Raw genomic sequence first — 26,694 nt, forward strand, 5'->3', positions numbered from 1 at the left:
TGGCTTACATCCAAGGGTCTTAAGAGATAATGGATGCATTGGTTGTAATCTACCAAAATTCCCTGGATTCTGGGGAGGTCCCAGCGGATTGGAAAACTGCAAATGTAACGTCCCTATTTAAAAAAGGAGGCAGACAGAAAGCAGGAAACTATAGACCAGTTAGCCTAACATCTGTCGTTGGGAAAATGCTGGAGTCCATTATTAAGGAAGCAGTAGCAGGATATTTGGAAAAGCATAATTCAATCAAGCAGAGTCAGCATGGTTTTATGAAAGGGAAATCATGTTTGACAAATTTGCTGGAGTTCTTCGAGGATGTAATGAACAGGGTGGGTAAAGGGGAATCAGTGGATGTGGTGTATTTGGATTTCCAGGAGTCATTCGATAAGGCACCACATAAAAGGTTACTGCACAAGATAAAAGTTCACGGGGTTGGGGGTAATATATTAGCATGGATAGAGGATTGGCTAACTAACAGAAAACAGAGAGTCGGGATAAATGGGTCATTTTCCGGTTGGCAAACAGTAACTAGTGGGGTGCCACAGGGATCAGTGCTGGGACCCCAACTATTTACAGTCTATATTAATGACTTGGATGAAGGGACTGAGTGTAATGTAGCCAAGTTTGCTGATGATACAAAGATGGGAGGAAAAGCAAATTGTGAGGAGGACACAAAAAATCCGCAAAGAGATACAGACAGGCTCAGTGAATGGGCAAACATTGGACAGATGGAGTATAATGTGGGAAAATGTGAGATTATCCACTTTGGCAGAAAAAATAGAAAAGCAAATTATTATTTAAATGGAGAAAAATTGCAAAGTGCTGCAGTACAGAGGGACCTGGGGTCCTTGTGCATGAAACACAAAATGTTAGTCTGCAGGTACAGCAAGTAATCAGGAAGGCAAATTGAATGTTGGCCTTTATTGCAAGGGGGATAGAGTATAAAAGCAGAGAAGTCCTGCTACAACTGTACAGGGTATTGGTGAGGCCACACCTGGAGTACTGCGTACAATTTTTGTCTCCGTATTTAAGGAAGGATATACTTGCATTGGAGGCTGGTGCAGAGAAGGTTCACTAGGCTGATTCCGGAGATGAGGGGGTTGATGTATGAAGATAGATTGAGTTGGTTGGGCCTATACCATTGGAGTTCAGAAGAATGAGAGGTGATCTTATTGAAATGTATAAGATTATGAGGGGGCTTGACAAGGTGGATGCAGAGAGGATGTTTCCACTGATGGGGGAGACTAGAACTAGAGGGCATAATCTTAGAATAAGGGGCCGCCCATTTAAAATTGAGATGAGGGGAAATTTCTTCTCTCAGAGGGTTGTAAATCTGTGGAATTCGCTGCCTCAGAGAGCTGTGGAAGCTGGGACATTGAATATATTTAAGACAGAGATAGACAGTTTCTTAACCAATAAGGGAGTGAAGGGTTATGGGGAGCGGGCGGGGAAGTGGAGCTGAGTCCATGATCAGATCAGCCATGATCTTATTGAATGGCGGAGCAGGCTCGAGGGGCCGAATGGCCGACTCCTGCTCCTATTTCTTATGTTCTTGTGTTCTTTCCTTGGGCAAGTGTCAGCAGGTGTTTTGCTACACACAGAGCAGTCTGGTAGTGTAGTGAACATAAGAACATAAGAATTAGGAGCAAGAGTCGGCCATTCGGCCCCTCGAGCCTGCTCCTCCATTCAATGAGATCACGGCTGATCTTCGACCTCAACTCCACTTTCCCGCCCGATCCCCATATCCCTCGATTCCCTTAATATCCAAAAATCTATCGATCTCAGCCTTGAATATACTCAGAGACTGAGCCTCCACAGCCCTCTGGGGCAGAGAATTCCAAAGATTCACCACCCTCTGAATGAAGAAATTCCTCCTCATCTCAGTCCTAAATGGCCGAGCCCTTATCCTGAGACTGTGACCCCTGGTTCTAGACTCCCCAGCCCGGGGGAAACATCCTCCCTGCATCTACCCTGTCAATCCCCCTCACAATCTTGTATGTTTCAATGAGATCACCTCTCATTCTTCTAAACTCCAGAGAGTATGGGCCCAATCTACTCAATCTCTCCTCATAGGACAATATCCCCATCCCAGGAATCAGTCTGGTGACCCTTTGCATCGCCTCCAAGGTAAGTATATCCTTCCTTAGATACAGAGACTGAATTGTACACAGTACTCCAGGTGTGGTCTCACCAGGGCCCTGTACAATTAGAAACATAGAAACATAGAAAATAGGTGCAGGAGTAGGCCATTCGGCCCTTCTAGCCTGCACCGCCATTCAATGAGTTCATGGCTGAACATGCAACTTCAGTACCCCATTCCTGCTTTCTCACCATAACCCTTGATCCCCCGAGTAGTAAGGACTTCATCTAACTCCTTTTTGAATATATTTAGTGAATTGGCCTCAACAACTTTCTGTGGTCGAGAATTTCACAGGTTCACCACTCTCTGGGTGAAGAAATTCCTCCTCATCTCGGTCCTAAATGGCTTCCCCCTTATCCTTAGACTGTGTCCCCTGGTTCTGGACTTCCCCAACATTGGGAACATTCTTCCTGCATCTAACCTGTCTAACCCCGTCAGAATTTTAAACGTTTCTATGAGATCCCCTCTCATTCTTCTGAACTCCAGTGAATACAAGCCCAGTTGATCCAGTCTTTCTTGATAGGTCAGTCCCACCATCCCGGGAATCAGTCTGGTGAACCTTCGCTGCACTCCCTCAATAGCAAGAATGTCCTTCCTCAGGTTAGGAGACCAAAACTGTACACAATACTCCAGGTGTGGCCTCACCAAGGCCCTGTACAACTGTAGCAACACCTCCCTGCCCCTGTACTCAAATCCCCTCGCTATGAAGGCCAACATGCCATTTGCTTTCTTAACCGCCTGCTGTACCTGCATGCCAACCTTCAATGACTGATGTACCATGACACCCAGGTCTCTTTGCACCTGCCCTTTTCCTAATCTGTCACCATTCAGATAATAGTCTGTCTCTCTGTTTTTACCACCAAAGTGGATAACCTCACATTTATCCACATTATACTTCATCTGCCATGCATTTGCCCACTCACCTAACCTATCCAAGTCGCTCTGCAGCCTCATAGAATCCTCCTTGCAGCTCACACTGCCACCCAACTTAGTGTCATCCGCAAATTTGGAGATACTACATTTAATCCCCTCGTCTAAATCATTAATGTACAGTGTAAACAGCTGGGGCCCCAGCACAGAACCTTGCGGTACCCCACTAGTCACTGCCTGCCATTCTGAAAAGTCCCCATTTACTCCTACTCTTTGCTTCCTGTCTGACAACCAGTTCTCAATCCATGTCAGCACACTACCCCCAATCCCATGTGCTTTAACTTTGCACATTAATCTCTTGTGTGGGACCTTGTCGAAAGCCTTCTGAAAGTCCAAATATACCACATCAACTGGTTCTCCCTTGTCCACTCTACTGGAAACATCCTCAAAAAATTCCAGAAGATTTGTCAAGCATGATTTCCCATTCACAAATCCATGCTGACTTGGACCTATCATATTACCTCTTTCCAAATGCACTGCTATGACATCCTTAATAATTGATTCCATCATTTTACCCACTACCGATGTCAGGCTGACCGGTCTGTAATTCCCTGTTTTCTCTCTCCCTCCTTTTTTAAAAAGTGGGGTTACATTGGCTACCCTCCACTCCATAGGAACTGATCCAGAGTCAATGGAATGTTGGAAAATGACTGTCAATGCATCCACTATTTCCAAGGCCACCTCCTTAAGTACTCTGGGATGCAGTCCATCAGGCCCTGGCGATTTATCGGCCTTCAATCCCATCAATTTCCCCAACACAATTTCCCGACTAATAAGGATTTCCCTCAGTTCCTCCTCCTTATGAGACCCTCCGACCCCTTTTATATCCGGAAGGTTGTTTGTGTCCTCCTCAGTGAATACCGAACCAAAGTACTTGTTCAATTGGTCCGCCATTTCTTTGTTCCCCGTTATGACTTCCCCTGATTCTGACTGCAGGGGACCTACGTTTGTCTTTACTAACCTTTTTCTCTTTACATATCTATAGAAACTTTTGCAATCCGTCTTAATGTTCCCTGCAAGCTTCTTCTCGTACTCCATTTTCCCTGCCCTAATCAAACCCTTTGTCCTCCTCTGCTGAGTTCTAAATTTCTCCCAGTCCCCGGGTTCTCTGCTATTTCTGGCCAATTTGTATGCCACTTCCTTGGCTTTAATACTATCCCTGATTTCCCTTGATAGCCACGGTTGAGCCACCTTCCCTTTTTTATTTTTACGACAGACAGGAATGTACAATTGTTGTAGTTCATCCATGCGGTCTCTAAATGTCTGCCATTGCCCATCCACAGTCAACCCCTTAAGTATCATTCGCCAATCTATCCTAGCCAATTCACGCCTCATACCTTCAAAGTTACCCTTCTTTAAGTTCTGGACCATGGTCTCTGAATTAACTGTTTCATTCTCCATCCTAATGCAGAATTCCACCATATTATGGTCACTCTTCCCCAAGGGGCCTCGCACAACGAGATTGCTAATTAATCCTCTTTCATTGCACAACTCCCAGTCTAAGATGGCCTCCCCCCTAGTTGGTTCCTCGACATATTGGTCTAAAAAACCATCCCTTATGTACTCCAGGAAATCCTCCTCAACCGTATTGCTTCCAGTTTGGTTAACCCAATCTATGTGCATATTAAAGTCACCCATTATAACTGCTGCACCTTTATTGCACGCACCCCTAATTTCATGTTTGATGCCCTCCCCAACATCACTACTACTGTTTGGAGGTCTGTACACAACTCCCACTAACGTTTTTTGTCCTTTGGTATTCTGCAGCTCTACCCATATAGCAAGACTTCCTTACTCTTATATTCCAACCCCCTTGCAATAAAGGCCAACATTCCATTTGCCTTCCTTACTGCTTGCTGTACCTGCATACTAACTCCCTGTGTTTCCTGCACAAAGACACCCCGATCCCTCTGAACACCAACATTTAATCATTTATCAACATGTAATAAATATTCTGTTCTTCTATTCTTCTGACCAAAGTGTATAACCTCACATTCCTTACATTTTACTCCATCTGCCACCTAACTGGCCCTCACTTCTCCTGCCCATATCCCTTTGCAGGCTCTGTGTGTCCTCCTCACAGCTAACTGTCGCACCTAGCCTTGTGTCGTCAGCAAACCTGGATGCAGTGCACTCTGTCCCTTCATCGAAGTCATTGATATTAGTGGTTCTGTCACTGGACTAATAAACATGAGTTCAACTCCCCACCGTGGCCAGTTTGAGAATTTGAAATATGTTTCCATTAAAAGAATCTGTAAATAAAAAGCTGGGATCCGCAAAAGTGACGGTGAAGCTGTTGGATTGCGGTAAAAACCCAACCGGGTCGCTGATGTCCCTTTCGGGAAGGAAATCTGCCGTCCTTACCCGGGTTGGGCCTATAGGTGACTCCCATCACACCAGCGTGGTTGACCCTTAACCTCCCTCTGAAGTGTCCGAGCGAGACACTCAGTTTGAGTCAAACCCACTCCCAGCGGTTCCAGATCACCCCACCCCCACCTTCTCAGGGCAACTCGGGGGCAATAAATGCTGGCTTTGGAGTGACCCCCACATCCCGGAATCTGGATCAGGAACTCTGGCCTTTCTTGGGAGCACGGAGGGCAAATATAGGGCCATTAGCCACACGCTGTCAGAGGTCACAGGTCGGGGGGGTCGAGCCTGAATGTCAATCCATGGGGTTCAGGTTCACACCGAGCGATGCACCTTCTCACTGCCTCACCCTGCAGACAAACCCCTCCTCGCTCAGTACCTGGACGTGTCTTTGTTTCAGTAATGTCTCGTAGCGATTGGAGGGAGGGTACGGGATGATGACTCCATAGTTCTTGCATTCTGCCCGGAATCTTTTATCCAACAAAACGCTTCGAAGGAGAAGAGAAAATATACTGTCACCACTTTGTAGCTGCTTCAGATGTTACAGATGTGAGCTGATTCCCAAATGTAACTCCAAACAAAACCCAGGGGCCGTGAAAGAAATGACACGTAAACTCAAGATGGGGACGGGAAAGAGGAAGGAAACGGATTATTACAGCGCAATTGCGAAGTGATACATTTTGGTCGGAAGAACGAGGGGAGACAATATAAACTAAATGTACAATCCTAAAGGGGGGGCAGGAACAGAGAGACCTGGGGTATATGGGCACAAATCACTGAAGGTGGCAGGGCAGCTTGAGAAAGTAGTTAAACAAAGCTTACAGGATTCCTGGGCTTCATAAATAGAGGCATAGAGTACAAAAGCAAGGAGGTTATGATGAACCTGTATAAAACACTGGTTCAGCCTCAACTGGAGTATTGTGTCCAATTCTGGGCCCCGCACTGTAGGAAGGATGTGAAGGCCTTAGAGAGGGAGCAGAAAAGATTTACGAGAATGGTTCCAGGGATGAGGGACTTCAGTGACGTGGGGAGACTGGAGAAGCTGGGGTTGTTCTCCTTGGAGCAGAGAAGGTTGAGAGGAGATTTGATCGAGGTGTTCACAATCATGAGGGGTCTGGACAGAGTAGATAGAGAGAGAAACTGTTCCCATTGGTGGAAGGGTCGAGAACCAGAGGACACAGATTTAAGGCGATTGGCAGAAGAACCAAAGGCGACATGAGGGAAAACGTTTTTACGCAGCGAGTGGTGAGGATCTGGAATGCACTGCCTGAGAGGGTGGTGGAGGCAGACTCAATCGCGGCTTTCAAAAGGGAATTGGATAAGTTCCTGAAGGAAAAAAAATTGCAGGGCTATGGGGAAAGGGCGGGGGAGTGGGACTGGCTGCGGGGTTCAAAATCATGAAAGGTCATGCTAGAGTAAATAAGGAGTAACTGTTCCCCAGGGCGGAAGGGTCAAGAACCAGAGGGACACCAATTTAAGGCGATTGGCAAAAGAATCACAGGGGGAGATGGGGAAAAGAAAACGTACGCAGCGAGTTGTTGTGATCGGGAACGCGCTGCCTGAAAGGGCGGTGGGAGCAGATTTAACAGTAACTTTCAAAACTGAACTGGGTAAATAGTTAAAGGGGGAGAAAGTTGGCGGGCTGTGTGGAGAGAGCGCGGGGAGAGTGGGACTGATTGGATTGCTCTGTCACAGAGCCGGCACAGGCTCGATGGGCCCAATGGCCTCCTCCTGTGCGGTGAGATTCTGTGATTGTACGAACAATTATACGTGGCCATCGAGAGGCTCACACCATTGAGGAGCGAAGCAGTCCGTACTCTACCTGCCGGCCATTGCCTTGTAATAAGCAAAGATTTGATCCGCCAACTTGTAAACAAACTGGTCAAAGCAGAGGTTCACCTAGAAAACAAGGGGACACAGTGAGGAGGCGGAGCAGTTTGTGCATGGACTCCCGACTCAGTAACTACACACAATGGCAGCTTGCTGGGCATCCACACTGCCAACACACTGACACAGACTGGGAGGCCCACCGGTGTGTCAGCTACTGTAACGTATGCACCGGTGAGTATGCTCATGGGTTGGTAGGAGCTATCGAGTCTGGAGGAGTCCGTGTTCCACGTGTATATCGGGTGTGTGAGGTTGCAGGCCCTCTTGCCATATTTAAAGGGGCTGCTCCTCAAATTCTGGCTGCACTTCAGTCCCACGCTCCTGATCTTTGGGCACCCTGTGCGGAGGGGAGCGGGTAGGTCCGAGGGCCTCCTCGTAGGACTGCTCCTGGGCCTGGCCAAGGGGGCCATCAGCCGGTCCAGACAGCGGGCGGTCGAGGGGGTCGTTCAGCCCGACTGCCTGCCTCTCTTCCGCGGTTACATTCGAGCCAGGGTGTCCCTGGAGATGGAGCATGCGGTGTCCACCAGTACGCTCGCGGCCTTCCGCGAGAGGTGGGCGCCGGAGGGACTGGAGGGCATCATCACCCCCGGCAACCAAATTTTATTTTGACCGTTTAATGTTCAAAAGTTTTATTGGTTCTAATGTCCCTTTAATAAGGGAGGACTTGAGTTATTGTTTTACACCAAAATAGTTGTAGAGCTGTTGAGTTGGGAGTGGCTTAGCCAGTCACGTGATGTTCACCAGACTCAATAAAACCCCAGCCAGTTGGGTTTGGAGGATCCACGATGAGGCAGGTGGTTGTGAGCCTGGTGGATGAACAGGTAATGTGTCGTGTGATTGTTAAACCTTTGCTAATAAACCAACTAGTTCTTAATAGCAATGTGTTGCTGTGAATTCTTAAGCAAAGACCCCATGAAGCAAATACATTACAAGCTACAATCCGGTACGTCGCCGGTCAACTCGAGCCAATGGTCTCATGGAATCATAGAAGTTTACAGTACGGAAGGGGGCCATTCGGCCCATCGTGTCTGCACCGGCTGACCAAGAGCTACCCAGCCTAATCCCACTTTCCAGCTCTCGGTCCGTAGCCCTGTAGGTTACGGCACTTCAGGTGCACATCCAAGTACTGTTTAAATGTGGTGAGGGTTTCTGCCTCTACCACCCTTTCAGGCCGTGAGTTCCAGACCCCCACCACCCTCTGGGTGAAGAAATGCCCCCTCAAATCCCCTCTAACACTCCCCCCAATTACTTTAAATCTATGTCCCCTGGTTAGTGACCTCTGCCGAGGGAGATAGTTCCTTCTATCTAGGCCCCTCAATCAAGTCTCCCCTCAGCCTCCCCTGCTCCAAAGAAAACTACCCTAGCCAACCTCCTCATTGGTCTGCAGATACTGAGGCTCCCTACGGCTCCCATGGCTGAGATTAGCTAACTCAGCACAGTCTTCCGCCATCAAAACTGGGATCTTGCTGGAGAAAAGAATCATAGCATGGTAGGATGGTTCCAGCACACAAGGAGGCCATTCGGCCCGTTGAGCCCGTGCCGGCTCTCTGCAAGAGCACCTCAGCCAGTCCCACTCCCCCCGCCCTTTCCCCGGAGCCCTGCATATTTTTTTATCCACCTCCCTTCTGAAAGCCACGACTGAGTCTGCCTCCACCACCCTCTCAGGCAGCGCGTACCTGACCCTAGCAGAAAGCATAAAGCAGTAAAGGGGTCGCTCACCTCCGCTTCGATTTCATCGTACAGGAACTGCTTCTTGAACTTTGTCAGTGTGTAGTACGCGCTGTCGTTGTACAGATCCAGCGGGTACAAAACGTATCTAGAAATGGGAAACGCCAACACAGGAGTGAGAAAGGTTTGGACCAATTCTCTGCCTCACTGTCACTGCCCAGTGCCCTGCGACTATTCTGCCTCAACGTGACCCCATTCCAACGCAGCGAAGGCAGAGCTGGAGGCCGTCAGGGTAATCAGCACGGCTCTCCGTAGACCATGTCTACCCCACCCCATCACAGACTCAACCAAACCCAACGCACAATCTGAAAGAAGCAGTCTGCAAAGGTTCACCTTCCGAGAGGGAGAGCCAACAAAACTGTGGTTTTCGATGACGGAGTTCCCAGAACTGCAAATAGCCGCCAACTGCGGGGTGACCAATACCGTGTGCAAATTGAGCATTTCCTCTTTTCCCTTGTACTCGATTTATAAAATTTTCATAAAATGCTTCACCCTTTTTATGGCTTCATCCGTCACTGTTATCGGAGACGCCGTCTTTTGGCTGAGACGTTAAACCGAGGCCCCGTCTGCTCTCTAAGGTGGATGTAAAAGATCCCAGGGCACTATTTCGAAGAAGCGCAGGGGAGTTACCCACCCCGTGTTGCTCAACCAACATAACACAAAACCAATTATCTGCTCATTATCACATTGCTGTGTGTGGGAGCTTGCTGTGCGCTAGTTGGCTGCCGCGTTTCCCACATTACAACAGTGACTACACTCCAACAGTACTTCATTAGTGGGAAAGCGGGTTGTGTAGAGGACATAGAGAGGCTGCAAAGAGATTTAGATAGGTTAAGCGAATGGGCTAAGGTTTGGCAGATGGAATACAATGTCGGAAAATGTGAGATCATCCACCTTGGGAAAAAAACATTAAAAGGGAATATTATTTGAATGGGGAGAAATTACAACATGCTGCGGTGCAGAGGGACCTGGGGGTCCTTGTGCATAAATCCCAAAAGGTTAGTTTGCAGGTGCAGCAGGTAATCAGGAAGGCGAATGGAATGTTGGCCTTCATTGCGAGAGGGATGGAGTACAAAAGCAGGGAGGTCCTGCTGCAACTGTAGAGGGTATTGGTGAGGCCGCACCTGGAGTACTGCATGCAGTTTTGGTCACCTTACTTAAGGACGGATATACTAGCTTTGGAGGGGGTACAGAGACGATTCACTCGGCTGATTCCGGAGATGAGGGGGTTACCTTATGATGATAGATTGAGTAGACTGGGTCTTTACTCGTTGGAGTTCAGAAGGATGAGGGGTGATCTTATGGAAACATTTAAAATAATGAAAGGGATAGACAAGATAGAGGCAGAGAGGTTGTTTCCACTGGTCGGGGAGACTAGAACTAGGGGGCACAGCCTCAAAATACGGGGGAGCCAATTTAAAACCGAGTTGAGAAGGAATTTCTTCTCCCTGAGGGAGATCGATAGATTTTTAACCAATAAGGGAATTAAGGGTAACGGGGAGCGGGCGGGTAAGTGGAGCTGAGTCCACGGCCAGATCAGCCATGATCTTGTTGAATGGTGGAGCAGGCTCGAGGGGCTAGATGGCCTACTCCTGCTCCTAATTCTTGTGTTCTTATGTTCTTATTGGCTGTGAAGAGGTTTGGGAGGCCCTGAGGCTGTCAAAGAAGTTATGAAAATGCAAGTCTTTCTTTAGTGAAGGGAGATGATCCGGTGCAGTACCGTGACGACGTATCTTACCCTCAGACCCTCAGTCCTCGCCAGTACCAGGAGTGGTGGGTTTCACACACTGCTTGTCCTGGCCCGAGCCTTTAGCCGGCTCGGAGGCAGAGCGCGCAGGGTTCCGACCTGACTCTGGACAGACCCAGTGAGCGGAGACAGAAGCTCCAGCTTGGAATTCTCTTTTAGTGCAACATTCCTTGACGCACAAACAGAACTCAACAAATGTGTCGTGACTTTTCCTCAAGGTGACCCGGCCCCCGCCCTCTGCCCTCAGTGTATGGGTTGTGGGGGGGCCCATAAACCCCTCCTGCGGTATAGGACTGAGCCCCCCCCCCCGTCCCATGGGCTGGGAGAGAGATGGTCACGGCCTTGGAAGGAGCGTTGACCTCGCGGCCCGTCAGACTGTTAATCCGCCCGCGAATTCCTCCCACGCACTCCCAGGGAACAGAGAGAAGATACGGAAACCATACGCCTCGTGCATATCCTGAGCCAGAGGCTAATTTAGTGCCAGATTTCGAAGAGATCGGATCGAGCATCCTGTACCCGATATTGTCCATCCCCACTCCCTCTCCAGGCTGCCATTAACCGACTTAGCAACACTGCCCAACATTGCAACCACCAGGGTCACCCAAACCTCCGGCACTGACCAAGAGAACCTTGAGGAAAAGTCACGAGAAATTTGTTGAGTTCTGATTGTGCATCAAGAACCATTGCACTGAAAGAGAAAGTCACGATTCCTCGATCGAATCAGTCTTTATATTATGGGGTGCCCCAAACCGTCAGTGCGGGATTCCCAGTGAGATCGGTAGTTCCGAGTATTTCCTCTGCTCAGTGTTTTGAGAGCCTGCATTATGATTCAGTCAGGAGCACCAAGATGAGGAAATGCTCGAGATTATCACATTACCGATCGTTTAACCCCCACCACGGCGATTGACGGAAAACCCAAACGACAGAAGTGTCATGTTTGTACTTTTGGGATCACTAGCCACTAGATGGCGTCACTGTTGGAGGCCATTGGGCTGCATGCACCTGTGTGCAGACCAAGTATAAAAGGCCAGCCATTTTGTATATCACTTTGGGCCTTAATAAAGCAGAGCCAAGGTTATACCTCTTGGCGTTAAACAGTACTCAGTCTAACAGTTATTGCATACACAACAAGAAGGCAAGAAGCAAACTTTACTCCATCATCGACGGTTCTTTGGTCTCCAGAATGTGGTCGGTGAGAATCCACGGCATTGACATCTCGATGGGGAACTGGATCCTCCGGCCCATGGTCAGCTCCAGGAAGAACTCTCTGAACCAGAGCTGGGACAGGTCACAGCAGTGCTGGAGGGATTCTGAAACAGGAACAAACCAGAATAGTCAGGGGAACCCTTGCTCGTAGTAACCGTGTCACCAGGCTGGACCCACCCACCCACTGAATCCCCTCCCACAGCCCATGTACACACTCCCCTATCATGGACCCACCCCACCCACTGAATCCCCTCCCACAGCCCATGGACACTCCCCTATCATGGATCCACCCCACCCATTGAATCCCCTCCCACAGCCCATGTACACACTCCCCTATCATGGACCCACCCCACCCATTGAATCCCCTCCCACAGCCCATGGACACTCTCTCCTATCACGGACCCACCCCATCCATTGAATCCCCTCCCACAGCCCATGTACACACTCCCCTATCATGGACCCACCCCACCCATTGAATCCCTCCCACAGCCCATGTACACACTCCCGTATCATGGACCCACCCCACCCATTGAATCCCCTCCCACAGCCCATGTACACACTCCCGTATCATGGACCCACCCCACCCATTGAATCCCCTCCCACAGCCCATGGACACACTCCCCTATCACGGATCCTACCCACCCATTGAATCCCCTCCCACAGCCCATGGATACACTCCCCTATCATGGACCCTACCCACCCATTGAATCCCCTCCCACAGCCCATGGACACACTCCCCTATCACGGACCCTACCCACCCATTGAATCTCCCACAGCCCATGTACACTCTCCCCTATCATGGACTCTCCCACCCATTGAATCCCCTCGCACAGGTTCACTTGGTTGATTCCTGAGATGAAGGGGTTGACTTATGAAGAAAGGTTGAGCAGGTTGGGCCTATACACATTGGAGTTTGGAAGAACGAGAGGTGATCTTATTGAAATGTATAATATTCTGAGGGGGCTTGACAGGGTAGATGCAGAGAGGATGTTTTTCCTAGTGGGGAAATCTAGAACTAGGGGGCATAGTTTCAGAATAAGGGGCCGCCCATTTAAAACTGAGATGAGGAGGAATTTCTTCTCTCAGAGGGTTGTAAATCTGTGGAATTCTCTGCCCCAGAGAGCTGTGGAGGCTGGGTCATTGAATATATTTAAGGTGGAGATAGACAGATTTTTGAGCGATAAGGGAGTAAAGGGTTATGGGGAGCGGGGAAGTGGAGCTGAGTCCATGATCAGATCAGCCATGATCTTATTGAATGGTGGAGCAGGCTCGAGGGGCCGAATGGCCGACTCCTGCTCCTATTTCTGATGTTCTTCTGTTCATTCCATCAGATCGGTGCTGCTCTGTACTCTAACTCCATTTCTCATCCTTTGCTCCGTATCCCTCGATACCCTTACCCAACAAAAATATATCGATCTCAGTCTTGAAAGCTCCAATTGACCCCCAACATCCACAGCCTTTTTGGGGGAGAGAGTTCCAGATTCCCAGCACCCAGCCGGGCTCTAATTTTAAGGTGACACCCCCTTGTTCTGGACTCCCCCCACCAGAGGGAATGGTTTCTCTCTCTCTTGACCCTATCAACTCCTTTAATCATCTTAAACACCTCGATTAGATTGCCCCTCAATCTAATGAATAGAATAATGTAGGGACCAGACTGTGTCCAAAGGTCTGGGAGGACCACATGTATGTGTAGGGTAAGGGGAGGGCTAGGAGGGATGTCTGGAGCATTTCCTGCACCTAAGGATCAGGTTGCCGGCCTGTGCAGTAAATTCTGACTCACTGCAAACCTTCAAAGCAGAAGCAGACGAGGGCGTGGTGCAGATGGTGTCCAGATCTGGGGTGCTCTACCTGAAAGGGCGGGCGAATCAGATTCCATTGGAACTTTCAAAAGGCAATTGGACATGTACGCCAAGAGGACTAAGGTGTAGGATTATGGGGAAATAGCTGAGGTGTGGGACTAAATGGAGAGCTCGTTCCAAGAACCGGCACAGGTATGATGGGCTGAATGGCCTCCTTCTGTGCTGTAAAATTGTATGACTATATGGAGAAAGTAGATGGAATAATAAGCGATATAACTTGGGTGCTTTCCTGGACTAGTTATGATGAACCTGTATAAAACACTGGTTCGGCCTCAACTGGAGCATTGCGTCCAATTCTGGGCCCCGCACTTTAGGAAGGATGTGAAGGCCTTAGAGAGGGTGCAGAAGGGATTTCCGAGAATGGTTCCAGGGATGAGGGATTATAGTTACATGGATAGACTGCAGAAGCTGTAGAGCAGAGAAGGTTAAGGGGAGATTTGTGTTTAAAGTCATGAAGGATCTAGACAGAGTAGAGAGAGAGAAACTGTTCCCATTGGTGGAAGGGTGGAGAACCAGAGGACACAGATTTAAGGCGATTGGCAGAAGAACCAAAGGCGACACGAGGGAAAACGTTTTTACGCAGCGAGTGGTTAGGATCTGGAATGCGCTGCCTGAGAGGGTGGGGGAGGCAGACTCAATCGCGGCTTTCAAACGGGAATTGGATAAGTTCCTGAAGGAAAACATTTGCAGGGCTACGGGGAAAGGGCGGGGGAGGGGGACTGGCTGGGGGACTCTTGCAGGGAGCCGGCACGGGCTCAATGGGCCGAATGGCCTCCTTCTGTGCTGTAACCATTTTCTGATTCTATGATTCCTTGACGGGGTCAGCGAGGAATTTTCTAGATTTTTTTTCTCCTTAAATCGGCCATGGGTTTTTAATCTGGTGTTGTCTCCTCTCCCAGGAGAGGACATGGCTGCTGTTGGGTGCTGGATATTGCTAGTTACGATGCTTAGGACATGGTGGTTGTGTGGGGCAGACTGGATGGACCAGGTGATCTTTTCCTACCCTTCAACTTCAGCATGTTCTCCCAGTATCCCGGCCAACATCCCCCCCACCTTAACCAACACTCCCAAAATCACACAACCTCATCGTTCAGGTCAAATTCCAAATTCCGCTTAAATTTAACCCTTCGTGTTTTGGATATAATCGCTCCTGCCCACAGCCCCGATCACCGAACCCCTTTGTTCTGTTCTTTCCCCCCCCCCCTCCCACCTCCCCTTCTCCCCCCCCTCCCCCCCTCCCACCTCCCCTTCTCCCACCTCCCACCTCCCCGGCTCTGCGCTGGCTTAAAAACTGCTCATCTCTCCCAGTTCTGCCGTACGGTCATCGGCCTGAAGCGTTAGCTCTCTCTCTCTCCACAGACGCTGCCCGACCTGCTGAGTATAAACACGCTCTGTTTATATTTCAAGATTTCCAGCCTTTGCATTTTGCGTTTGTTCGACCCGATCATTCACTGAGTGTCGGTTGCTCGTGGCGTCCTGTTGTGGAGATGGTCGTTGCTAATTCCCCGTATAACGGCAATTGTCACACGTGTGTGCGTGTGCAAAGCTTGGAGGTTCTGCAGACACCGGAAAGGACGTGTCTAGACTGCGAGTAGTTGTGACGATGCGTTTGATGAAAGATTGGAGGAGAGACACACAGCACCACCCCACCCCCCCCGCTACTTACCGCTGAAGTTGAGGAGGTGGGTGTGAAAGAAGGACTGTTTGTGAAATTCCTCGATGGCGACCACAATTGGACCATCCAGGCTGCTCCGAAGCGTCTTCTTCGAACCGCTCTTGTCGGCAATCAGTGACTCCAGCATGGTCCTCACCATGTACAGCTAGAAACGGGGAGAGCAGTCAGTCAGTACGCGAGCTCGGGCAGGAAGTAACCCACAACTGGCACCAGATCCTGAACATCTGATGTATGGCCGAACAGTCTACTGCCAGAGACAGAGAAGCGGGTGCTTTCTGATTGGTTCCCGGGAACCAATCAGGACTTTTGTGGGATCGGCACTCCGCAGTGGCATAATACGGCCCCAGAGGGCCGAGGGGCAGTAAGAGGCTGGGCATCCTCTTCCCAATATCCCAAATCCTGTAGTGGGACACAGGGACACAGGGACATACACACCTGTTGAGGAGGCATGGGGGTTCCTGAGGGGCAGGGACACCTGGTCCAGTTGCAGAGAGGCCCACCATCAGTGAGTAATGTGAATCTAAGAGTGCTTTTATACCGTGCCGGTCAGCTTGGCCCCCGGCCCCCGGTCTCACACTGGCGGCACCAACAGCTCTTCCTGCTCAACGCTCCTGCTGGGTCCTGCTGGGTCTGCAAGATCTGCACTTGGGAAGTTCAGGGGCAGCGGTGGCTCCAGTGGATCCGGTGCATTCCAGGATTTACATCCGGAAGGAACGGGAAGGAGTCGCATTTCTACAGCGTATTTCCTCACCTCCGGGCGTCCAAAGTGGGAGGGGGTGAGGGGGTGAGGGGGTGAGGGGGAATGGGTGAGGGCGCGAGAGGGGGAGTGGGTGAGGGTGCGAGGGAGGGAGGGGGCGAGGGTGAGTGGGTGAGAGCACGAGGGGGAGTGGGTGAGGGCGCGAAGGCATGAGGGAGGGAGGGGGCGAGGGGGAATGGGTGAGTGGGTGAGTGGGTGAGAGGAAGGGAGGGGGCGAGGGGGAGAGGGTGAGTGGGTGAGAGGGTGGGAGGGGGCGAGGGGGAGTGGGTGAGGGCGCGAGGGAGGGAGGGGGCGAGGGCGCGAGGGAGGGAGGGGGAGAGAGGGAATGGGTGAGGGTGCGAGGGAGGGAGGGGGAGAGGGGGAATGGGTGAGGGTGCAAGGGAGGGAGGGGGCGAGGGGGATTGGGTGAGAGCACGAGGGGGTGAGGGGGTGAGGGGGTGAGGGGGAATGGGTGAGGGTGCGAGGGAGGGAGGTGGAGAGGGGGCGAGGGTGCGAGGTGGAGAGGGGGCGAGGGTGCGAGGGAGGGAGGTGGAGAGGGGGCGAGGGTGCGAGGTGGAGAGGGGGCGAGGGTGCGAGGGAGGGAGGTGGAGAGGGGGCGAGGGGGAGAGGGGGCGAGGGGGAGAGGAGGAGAGGAGGAGAGGGTGAGGGGGAGAGGAGGAGAGGGTGAGGGTGCGAGGGAGGGAGGGGGGCAGTGAACGAGGGAGGGAGAGGAGCAGTAGCCATTGGTGTAATGTAGGCATGCAATGTGCGCACAGCAAGCTCCCACAAACAGCAATGTGATACTGACCAGATAATCTGTTTTAGTGATATTGGTTGAGGGATAAATATTGGCCCCAGGACACCGGAGAGAACTCCACTGCTCTTCTTCGAAATAGTGCCATGGGATCTTTTACATCCACCTGACAGTTTAACGTCTCATCCGAAAGACGGCCCCTCTGACAGTGCAGCACTCCCTCAGTACTGCCCCTCCGACAGTGCAGCACTCTCTCAGTACTGCCCCTCCGACAATGCGGTGCTCCCTCAGTACTGCCCCTCCGACAGTGCAGCACTCCCTCAGTACTGCCCCTCCGACAGTGCAGCACTCCCTCAGTACTGCCCCTCCGACAGTGCAGCGCTCCCTCAGTACTGCCCCTCCGACAGTGCGGCGCTCCCTCAGTACTGCCCCTCCGACAGTGCAGCGCTCCCTCAGTACTGCCCCTCCGACAGTGTGGGGCTCCCTCAGCACTGCCCCTCCGACAGTGTGGGGCTCCCTCAGCACTGCCCCTCCGACAGTGTGGGGCTCCCTCAGCACTGCCCCTCCGACAGTGTGGGGCTCCCTCAGCACTGCACTGGGAGTGTCAGCTTAGATTTCTGTGCTCAAGTCTCTGGAGTGACCCTTGAACCCACAACCTTCTGACTCCGAGGCGAGAGAGAGAGAGAGTGTCACCCACTGAGCTACGACGGACACTGAAGATGAGAGAGTGATATTGTTACAGAGAATCAAAGCGAACCTGGGTACTGGAGGGCCCGACGGAGCGGCGAGGCACTTTAATGTCAAAGCCACCTTTGGGATCCTTCTCTCCCTTCAGACAGGGGTCATTGGGTGGCTCCCGGCCACTCTCCCAGTCGCAGATGGTCTTCCGGATCGCCTGAAGGACACTGGGGGAAGAAAACGCACAGCAGAGGGTTTCAGCTCCGGCAAACTAACTTCCCAGCTCGACAGGGAAGTGGAGTCGAGGTCGGAGGTCAGCCGCGATCGCACTGGATGGCGGAGCAGCCTCGAGGGGCCGAATGACCGACTCTTGCTCCTGTTTCTGATGTTTTTAAGGGGCACAAAATTCAGGGGCATTGCATATTTTCCCAGCCTCAGGTTAAATGTTTTTATAATCGATGATAAAAACAATTTCGACAATAGTGAGGTTCCAAACCTCGGAGACACACCACAGTGCCTCCCATCCCTCCCCTCCCATCACCCACTCCCACTCCTCCACACCACCTCCCCCCTCCCCTCACCCTCACTCCCCCCCCTCACCCCATCCCTCTTCCCACTCACCTCCCCTCACCCCCACTCCCTCTTCCCTCACGCCCCTCCCAGGCCCCCCTCACGCCCACTCTCACTCTCCCTCATCCTCATTCCTCCCCCTCACCCCCATCCCCCTCACCCCCATCCCCCCTCCCCTCACCCCCACTTCCCCTCCCCTCACCCCCACTCCCTCTTCCCTCACGCCCCTCCCTGGCCCCCCCTCACGCCCACTCTCACTCTCCTCATCCTCATTCCCCTCCCTCACCACCATCCCTCCCCTCACCCCCACTCCCCCTCCCCTCACCCCCCTCCCTGGCCCCCCCCTCACGCCCACTCTCACTCTCCTCATCCTCATTCCTCCCCCCTCACCCCATCCCCCCCCTCCCCTCACCTCACCCCCACTCCCCTCACCCCCACTCCCCCTCCCCTCACCCCCTTTTCCCCCTCCCTCGCCCGCCCCCTCCCGCGCGCACACTCCCACCGCCCCCCTCCCCCCAGTACCTGATCAGGACGTTTTTCTTTTTCCGCGTGGCCTGTCGGAGTGGCTCTCTCAGGGTGACCTGCGCGAAGTCCTGCAGGGCTGCGTAGATGGTGTTGCGTATTGCCTGGTTGAAGACACTCTCCATCCTTCCCATCAACACCTGCAGCCCTTTGATCATCGCGATCACCTACAGGAACAGGAGAGACATCTCAGTGTGTGACTCCATCCCAGGTCCGTCCGCCCAGACTTCGCGCTGTCCGAGAGAGTGAGGGGTCAGAGGGTGAGGGGTCGTAGAAACATAGAAAATAGGTGCGGGAGTAGGCCATTCGGCCCTTCTAGCCTGCACCACCATTCAATAAGTTCATGGCTGATCATTCCCTCAGTACCCCTTTCCTGCTTTCTCTCCATACCCCTTGATCCCTTTAGCCATAAGGGCCATATCTAAATCCCTCTTGAATATATCCAATGAACTGGCATCAACAACTCTCTGCGGTCAGGAATTCCACAGGTTAACAACTCTCTGAGTGAAGAAGTTTCTCCTCATCTTGGTCCTAAATGGCCTACCCCTTATCCTTAGACTGTGTCCCCTGGTTCTGGACTTCCCCAACATCGGGAACATTCTTCCTGCATCTAACCTGTCCAGTCCCATCAGAATTTTATATGTTTCAATGAAATCCCCTCTCATCCTTCTAAACTCCAGTGAATACAGGCCCAGTCGATCCAGTTTCTCCTCATATGTCAATCCAGCCATCCCGGGAATCAGTCTGGTGAACCTTCGCTGCACTCCCTCAATAGCAAGAACGTCCTTCCTCAGATTAGGAGACCAAAACTGAACACAATATTCCAGGTGAAGCCTCACCAAGGCCCTGTACAACTGCAGTAAGACCTCCCTGCTCCTATACTCAAATCCCCTAGCTATGAAGGCCAACATACCATTTGCCTTCTTCACCTCCTGCTGTACCTGCATGCCAACTTTCAATGACTGATGTACCATGACACCCAGGTCTCATTGCACCTCCCATTTTCCTAATATGCCACCATTCAGATAATATTCTGTCTTCGTGTTTTTGCCCCCAAAGTGGATAACCTGACATTTATCCACATTATACTGCATCTGCCATGCACTTGCCCATTCACCGAACCTGTCCAAGTCACCCTGCAGCCTCTTAGTATCCCCCTCACAGCTCACACCGCCACCCAGCTTAGTGTCATCTGCAAACTTGGAGATATTACACTCAATTCCTTTATCCAAATCATTAATGTATATTGTAAAGAGCTGGGGTCCCAGCACTGAGCCCCGCGGCACCCCACTAGTCACTGCCTGCCATTCTGAAAAGGACCTGTTTATTCCCACTCTCTGCTTCCTGTCTGCCAACCAGTTCTCTATCCACGTCAGTACATTACCCCCAATACCATGTGCTTTAATTTTGCACACCAATCTCTTGTGTGGGACCTTGTCAAAAGTCCTTTGAAAGTCCAAATACACCACATCCACTGGTTCTCCCTTGTCCACTCTACTAGTTACATCCTCAAAAAAATTCAAGAAGATTTGTCAAGCATGATTTTCCTTTCATAAATCCATGCTGACTTGGACCGATCCTGTCACTGCTTTCCAAATGTGTTGTTATTTCATCTTTAATAATTGATTCCAACATTTTCCCCACTACTGGTGTCAGGCTAACCGGTTTATAATTCCCTGTTTTCTCTCTCCCTCCTTTTTTAAAAAGTGGTGTTACATTGGCTACCCCCCAGTCCATAGGAACTGATCCAGAGTCGATAGACTGTTGGAAAATGATCACCAATGCATCCACTATTTTGAGGAGCACTTCGCTAAGTACTCTGGGATGCAGACTAATAGGCCCTGGGGATTTATCGGCCTTCAATCCCATCAATTTCCCAAACACAATTTCCTGCCTTGTAAGGATATCCCTCAGTTCCTCCTTCTCACTAGACCCTCGGTCCCCTAGTATTTCCGGAAGGTTATTTGTGTCTTCCTTCGTGAAGACAGAACCAAAGTATTTGTTCAACTGGTCTGCCATTTCTTTGTTCCCCATTATAAATTCACCTGAATCTGACTGCAAGGGACCTACGTTTGACTTCACAAATCTTTTTCTCTTCACATATCTATAGAAGCTTTTGCAGTCAGTTTTTATGTTCCCGGCAAGCTTCTTCTCATACTCTATTTTCCCCTTCTAATTAAACCCTTAGTCCTCCTCTGCTGAATTCTAAATTTCTCCCAGTCCTCAGGTTTGCTGCTTTTTTTGGCCAATTTATATGCCTCTTCCTTGGATTTAACACTATCCTTAATTTCCCTTGTTAGCCACGGTTGAGCCACCTTCCCCGTTTTATTTTTACTCCAGACAGGGATATACAATTATTGAAGTTCATCCATGTGATCTTTAAATGTTTGCCATTGCCTATCCACTGTCAACCCTTTAAGTATCACTCGACAGTCTATTCTAGCCAATTCACGTCTCATACCATCGAAGTTACCTTTCCTTAAGTTCAGGACCCTAGGCTCTGAATTAACACTGTCACTCTCCATCTTAATAAAGAATTCTACCATATTATGGTCACTCTTCTCCAAGGGACCTCGCACAAAAAGATTGCTAATTAGTTCTTTCTCATTACACATCACCCAGTCTAGGATGGCCAGCTCTCTAGTTGGTTCCTCAACATATTGGTCCAGAAAACTATCCCTAATACACTCCAGGAAATCCTCCTCCACCGCATTTCTACCAGCTTGCTTATCCCAATCAATATGTAGATTAAAGTCGCCCATGATAACTGCTGTACCTTTATTGCACGCATCCCTAATTTCTTGTTTGATGCTGTCCCCAACCTCACTACAACTGTTTGGTGGTCTGTACACAACTCCCACTAGCGTTTTCTGCCCTTTGGTATTCCGTAGCTCCACCCATACCGATTCCACATCATCCAAGCTAATGTCCTTCCTTATTATTGCATTAATTTCCTTGTTAACCAGCAACGCCACCCCACCTCCTTTTCCTTTCCGTCTATCCTTCCTGAGGGCGAGGGATCAGAGAGAGTGGGGTCAGAGAGAGAGAGAGAGAGAGAGGTCAGAGAGAGAGAGGGGGGTCAGAGAGAGAGAGGGGGGGTCAGAGAGAGAGAGAGGGGGTCAGAGAGAGAGAGAGGGGGTCAGAGAGAGAGAGAGAGGGGTCAGAGAGAGAGAGAGAGGGGTCAGAGAGAGAGAGAGAGAGGGGTCAGAGAGAGAGAGAGAGAGAGGGGTCAGAGAGAGGGGTCAGAGAGAGAGGTCAGAGAGTGAACAGCAGAACATAAGATTTAGGAGCAGGATTAGGGCGTTCGGCTGCTCAAGCCGTGAATGGCAGAGCAGGCTCAAGGGGCTGAATGGCCTCCCTCCTGTTCCTGTGTAACAGGTTCGAAGGGCTGAATGGCCTCCTTCCTGTTCCTGTGTAATAGGCTCGAGGGGCTGAATGGCCTCCCTCCTGTTCCTGTGTAACAGGTTCGAGGGGCTGAATGGCTCTCTCCTGTTCCTGTGTAACAGGCTCGAGGGGCTGAATGGCCTCCTCCTGTTCCTGTGCAACAGGCTCGAGGGGCTGAATGGACTCCTCCTGTTCCTGTGTAACAGGCTCGAGGGGCTGAATGGCCTCCTCCTGTTCCTGTGTAACATGCTCGAGGGGCTGAATGGCCTCCTCCTGCTCCTGTGTAACAGGCTCGAGGGGCTGAATGGCCTCCTCCTGCTCCTGTGTAACAGGCTCGAGGGGCTGAATGGGCCTCCTCCTGTTCCTGTGTAACAGGCTCGAGGGGCTGAATGGGCCTCCTCCTGTTCCTGTGTAACAGGCTCGAGGGGCTGAATGGCCTCCTCCTGTTCCTGTGTAACAGGCTCGAGGGGCTGAATGGCCTCCTCCTGTTCCTGTGTAACAGGCTCGAGGGGCTGAATGGGCCACCTCCTGTTCGTGTGTAACAGGCTCGAGGGGCTGAATGGCCTCCTCCTGTTCCTGTGTAACAGGCTCGAGGGGCTGAATGGCCTCCTCCTGTTCCTGTGTAACAGGCTCGAGGGGCTGAATGGCCTCCTCCTGTTCCTGTGTAACAGGCTCGAGGGGCTGAATGGCCTCCTCCTGTTCCTGTGTAACAGGCTCGAGGGGCTGAATGGGCCTCCTCCTGTTCCTGTGTAAAAGGCTCGAGGGGCTGAATGGCCTCCTCCTGTTCCTATGTAACAGGCTCGAGGGGCTGAATGGCCTCCTCCTGTTCCTGTGTAACAGGCTCGAGGGGCTGAATGGGCCTCCTCCTGTTCCTGTGTAACAGGCTCGAGGGGCTGAATGGCCTCCTCCTGTTCCTGTGTAACAGGCTCGAGGGGCTGAATGGCCTCCTCCTGTTCCTGTGTAACAGGCTCGAGGGGCTGAATGGCCTCCTCCTGTTCCTGTGTAACAGGCTCGAGGGGCTGAATGGCCTCCTCCTGTTCCTGTGTAACATGCTCGAGGGGCTGAATGGCCTCCTCCTGCTCCTGTGTAACAGGCTCGAGGGGCTGAATGGCCTCCTCCTGTCCCTGTGTAACAGGCTCGAGGGGCTGAATGGCCTCCTCCTGTCCCTGTGTAACAGGCTCGAGGGGCTGAATGGCCTCCTCCTGTTCCTGTGTAACAGGCTCGAGGGGCTGAATGGCCTCCTCCTGTTCCTGTGTAACAGGCTCGAGGGGCTGAATGGCCTCCTCCTGTTCCTGTGTAACATGCTCGAGGGGCTGAATGGCCTCCTCCTGCTCCTGTGTAACAGGCTCGAGGGGCTGAATGGCCTCCTCCTGTTCCTGTGTAACATGCTCGAGGGGCTGAATGGCCTCCTCCTGCTCCTGTGTAACAGGCTCGAGGGGCTGAATGGCCTCCTCCTGTTCCTGTGTAACATGCTCGAGGGGCTGAATGGCCTCCTCCTGTTCCTGTGTAACAGGCTCGAGGGGCTGAAATGATTGCCCCTGGCAGCTACGCACTCAGGTTTTCACTTCAATGCCATAACTTTGTAATATATTTCCCCTCTCACGACTTGAGGACATCCTAAATCGCTTAACAGACAATTGTTGAAGTGCTGTCATAACGCAGGAAATACAGCAGCCAATGTGCACACAGCAGGCTCCCACAAACAGCATGGTGATCATTAGCAGGTAATCTGTTTTTAGTTATGTTGGTTGAGGATAAATAGTGACCCCTACCTTTCTTCGAAATAGTTCCACGGGATCTTTTATATCCAGCTGAGAGAGCAGATGGAGCCACGGTTTAACGTCTCATCCGAAAGACGGCACCTCCGACAATGTGGCACTCCCTCAGTACTGCCCCTCCGACAATGCGGCGTTCCCTCAGTACTGCCCCTCCGACAATGCGGCACTCCCTCAGTACTGCCCCTCCGACAATGCGGCACTCCCTCAGTACTGCCCCTCCGACAATGCGGCACTCCCTCAGTACTGCCCCTCCGACAGTGCGGCACTCCCTCAGTACTGCCCCTCCGACAATGCGGCACTCCCTCAGTACTGCCCCTCCGACAATGCGGCACTCCCTCAGTACTGCCCCTCCGACAATGCGGCACTCCCTCAGTACTGCACTGGAGTATCCACCTGGATTATGGGGCTGTAACCCACGAGCTTGTGACTCCGAGGCAAGGCAGATTGCTACCCACCGGGCCATGGCTGAGGTAAAATCTGCTGCCTGTGTGAAAACACTCCGGCCTGTCAATCACTCGTACTTACCTCGACCAGCGCAAACTTCTCCTCGCTGGTGTAGTTATAGCGAGTGGCACGTTCATACTCCTCCGCTGTTCCCGGGCAATCTTTGTTGCAGAATTTATCCGTGGGGTGCACCAACTTCCAGGAATACTAGTCAAAAAAAACACGTACTTTACAAAGCAGTAATCAAATATCGACATTCAACCCACGGCCTTTTATTTATTGCAGTGGGGTTCCCTGGCAAGGGTGGCATTTATTGCCACTCCCGAGGTGCCCTGAGAAGGTGGGGGTGAGCTGCCTTGAACCGCTGGGAGCGGGTTTGACACAAACCGAGTGTGTCGCTCGGCCATCCACAAGATGCACTGCAGCAACTCGCCAAGGCTTCTTCGGCAGCACCTCCCAAACCCGCGACCTCTACCCCCTAGAAGGACAAGGGCAGCAGGTCCATGGGAACACCACCACCTCCACGTTCCCCTCCCAGTCACACACCATCCCGACTGGGAAATATATCGGCCGTTCCTTCATCGTCGCTGGGTCACAATCCTGGAACTCCCTCCCTAACAGCACTGTGGGAGCACCTTCACCACACGGACTGCAGCGGTTCAAGAAGGCGGCTCACCACCACCTTCTCAAGGGGCAATTAGGGATGGGCAATAAATGCCGGCCTTGCCAGCGATGCCCACATCCCCGAACTGAATGAAAAAAAGTGGGTTTGAGTGATACGGGGAGGTGGGGGATATGGGGAGAAGGTGGATCTCAGTGAAAATATAATTTGTATTTAGATCACATTTTATGAATTGCATCAAGTCGGTCTGGTTGGTGAACTGGTGTTGGGAATGTGCAGAGTGACCAGTTCCTGGGTCGGTCGACACTTTGAGTGAAATGAAGGATTTGAGCGATGGGTCCTCACCACTTCCATCACGTGCGTGCTCCACTTGGACAGGAGCTGCAGGCCTCGCAGAGCCAGGTCAAACAGCTCGCGGTATTCCTCATCCGACTTCTGGCTGTCCAGTCCTGACCCCGTCACAACCTGCACACAAGACAACGCATGAGTAACGGGCGGGGGGGGGGGGGGGGGAGAGACTCCACCGGTGCTGGGGGGGGGGGGGGGAGAGAGACTCCACCGGTGCTGGGGGGGGGGGGGGGAGAGAGAGACTCCACTGGTGCTGGGGGGGGGGGGGGGGGGAGAGAGAGACTCCACCGGTGCTGGGGGGGGGGGGGGGGGAGAGAGACTCCACCGGTGCTGGGGGGGGGGGGGGGGAGAGAGACTCCACCGGTGCTGGGGGGGGGGGGGGGGGAGAGAGAGACTCCACCGGTGCTGGGGGGGGGGGGGGGGAGAGAGAGACTCCACCGGTGCTGGGGGGGGGGGGGGGAGAGAGACTCCACCGGTGCTGGGGGGGGGGGGGGGAGAGACTCCCACCGGTCTGGGGGGGGGGGGGGGAGAGACTCCACCGGTGCTGGGGGGGGGGGGGGGGGGGGGAGAGACTCCACCGGTGCTGGGGGGGGGGGGGAGAGAGAGACTCCACTGGTGCTGGGGGGGGGGGGGGAGAGAGACTCCACTGGTGCTGGGGGGGGGGGGGGGAGGAGACTCCACTGGTGCTGGGGGGGGGGGGGAGAGACTCCACCGGTGCTGGGGGGGGGGGGGGGAGAGAGAGAGACTCCACTGGTGCTGGGGGGGGGGAGAGAGAGACTCCACCGGTGCTGGGGGGGGGGGAGAGACTCCACCGGTGCTGGGGGGGGGGGGAGAGAGAGAGACTCCACTGGTGCTGGGGGGGGGGGGGGGGGGGGAGACTCCACCGGTGCTGGGGGGGGGGGGGGAGAGAGAGAGAGACTCCCACTGGTGCTGGGGGGGGGGAGAGAGAGACTCCACCGGTGCTGGGGGGGGGGGGAGAGACTCCACCGGTGCTGGGGGGGGGGAGAGACTCCACTGGTGCTGGGGGGGGGGGGGGGGAGAGAGAGACTCCACCGGTGCTGGGGGGGGAGAGAGAGAGGACTCCACTGGTGCTGGGGGGGGGGGGGGAGAGAGAGACTCCACTGGTGCTGGGGGGGGGGGGGGGGGAGAGAGAGACTCCACCGGTGCTGGGGGGGGGAGAGAGGACTCCACTGGTGCTGGGGGGGGGGGGGGGGGGAGAGAGAGACTCCACTGGTGCTGGGGGGGGGGGGGGGAGGAGAGAGGACCTCCACTGGTTGCTGGGGGGGGGGGGGGGGGGGGAGAGAGGAGACTCCACTGGTGCT

General features: G+C 52.5%; 1 protein-coding gene across 3 annotated transcripts in view; it reads right to left on the reverse strand.

Annotated features, from left to right (window-relative positions):
- The window catches only part of cyfip2 (cytoplasmic FMR1 interacting protein 2), a 121,759-nt gene that overhangs the window by 51,852 nt on the left and 43,213 nt on the right, over positions 1-26,694 (reverse strand). For all 3 annotated transcript variants that reach the window (XR_011592976.1, XM_070877969.1, XM_070877968.1), the window contains 9 exons: positions 25,370-25,489; positions 24,484-24,609; positions 18,797-18,963; positions 17,784-17,931; positions 15,528-15,681; positions 11,950-12,106; positions 9,041-9,137; positions 7,257-7,333; positions 5,814-5,922 (listed from right to left, as the gene is read on the reverse strand). Coding sequence is in view for 2 of the 3 variants with exons in the window: in XM_070877969.1 (XP_070734070.1) it covers positions 5,814-5,922; positions 7,257-7,333; positions 9,041-9,137; positions 11,950-12,106; positions 15,528-15,681; positions 17,784-17,931; positions 18,797-18,963; positions 24,484-24,609; positions 25,370-25,489 (1,155 nt within the window). In the remaining variant the exon portion in view is untranslated. The remainder of the gene's footprint in view (positions 1-5,813; positions 5,923-7,256; positions 7,334-9,040; positions 9,138-11,949; positions 12,107-15,527; positions 15,682-17,783; positions 17,932-18,796; positions 18,964-24,483; positions 24,610-25,369; positions 25,490-26,694) is intronic.

Source organism: Pristiophorus japonicus, chromosome 4 (assembly GCF_044704955.1).
Source record: "Pristiophorus japonicus isolate sPriJap1 chromosome 4, sPriJap1.hap1, whole genome shotgun sequence".
Taxonomy (NCBI): Eukaryota; Metazoa; Chordata; class Chondrichthyes; family Pristiophoridae; genus Pristiophorus; species Pristiophorus japonicus.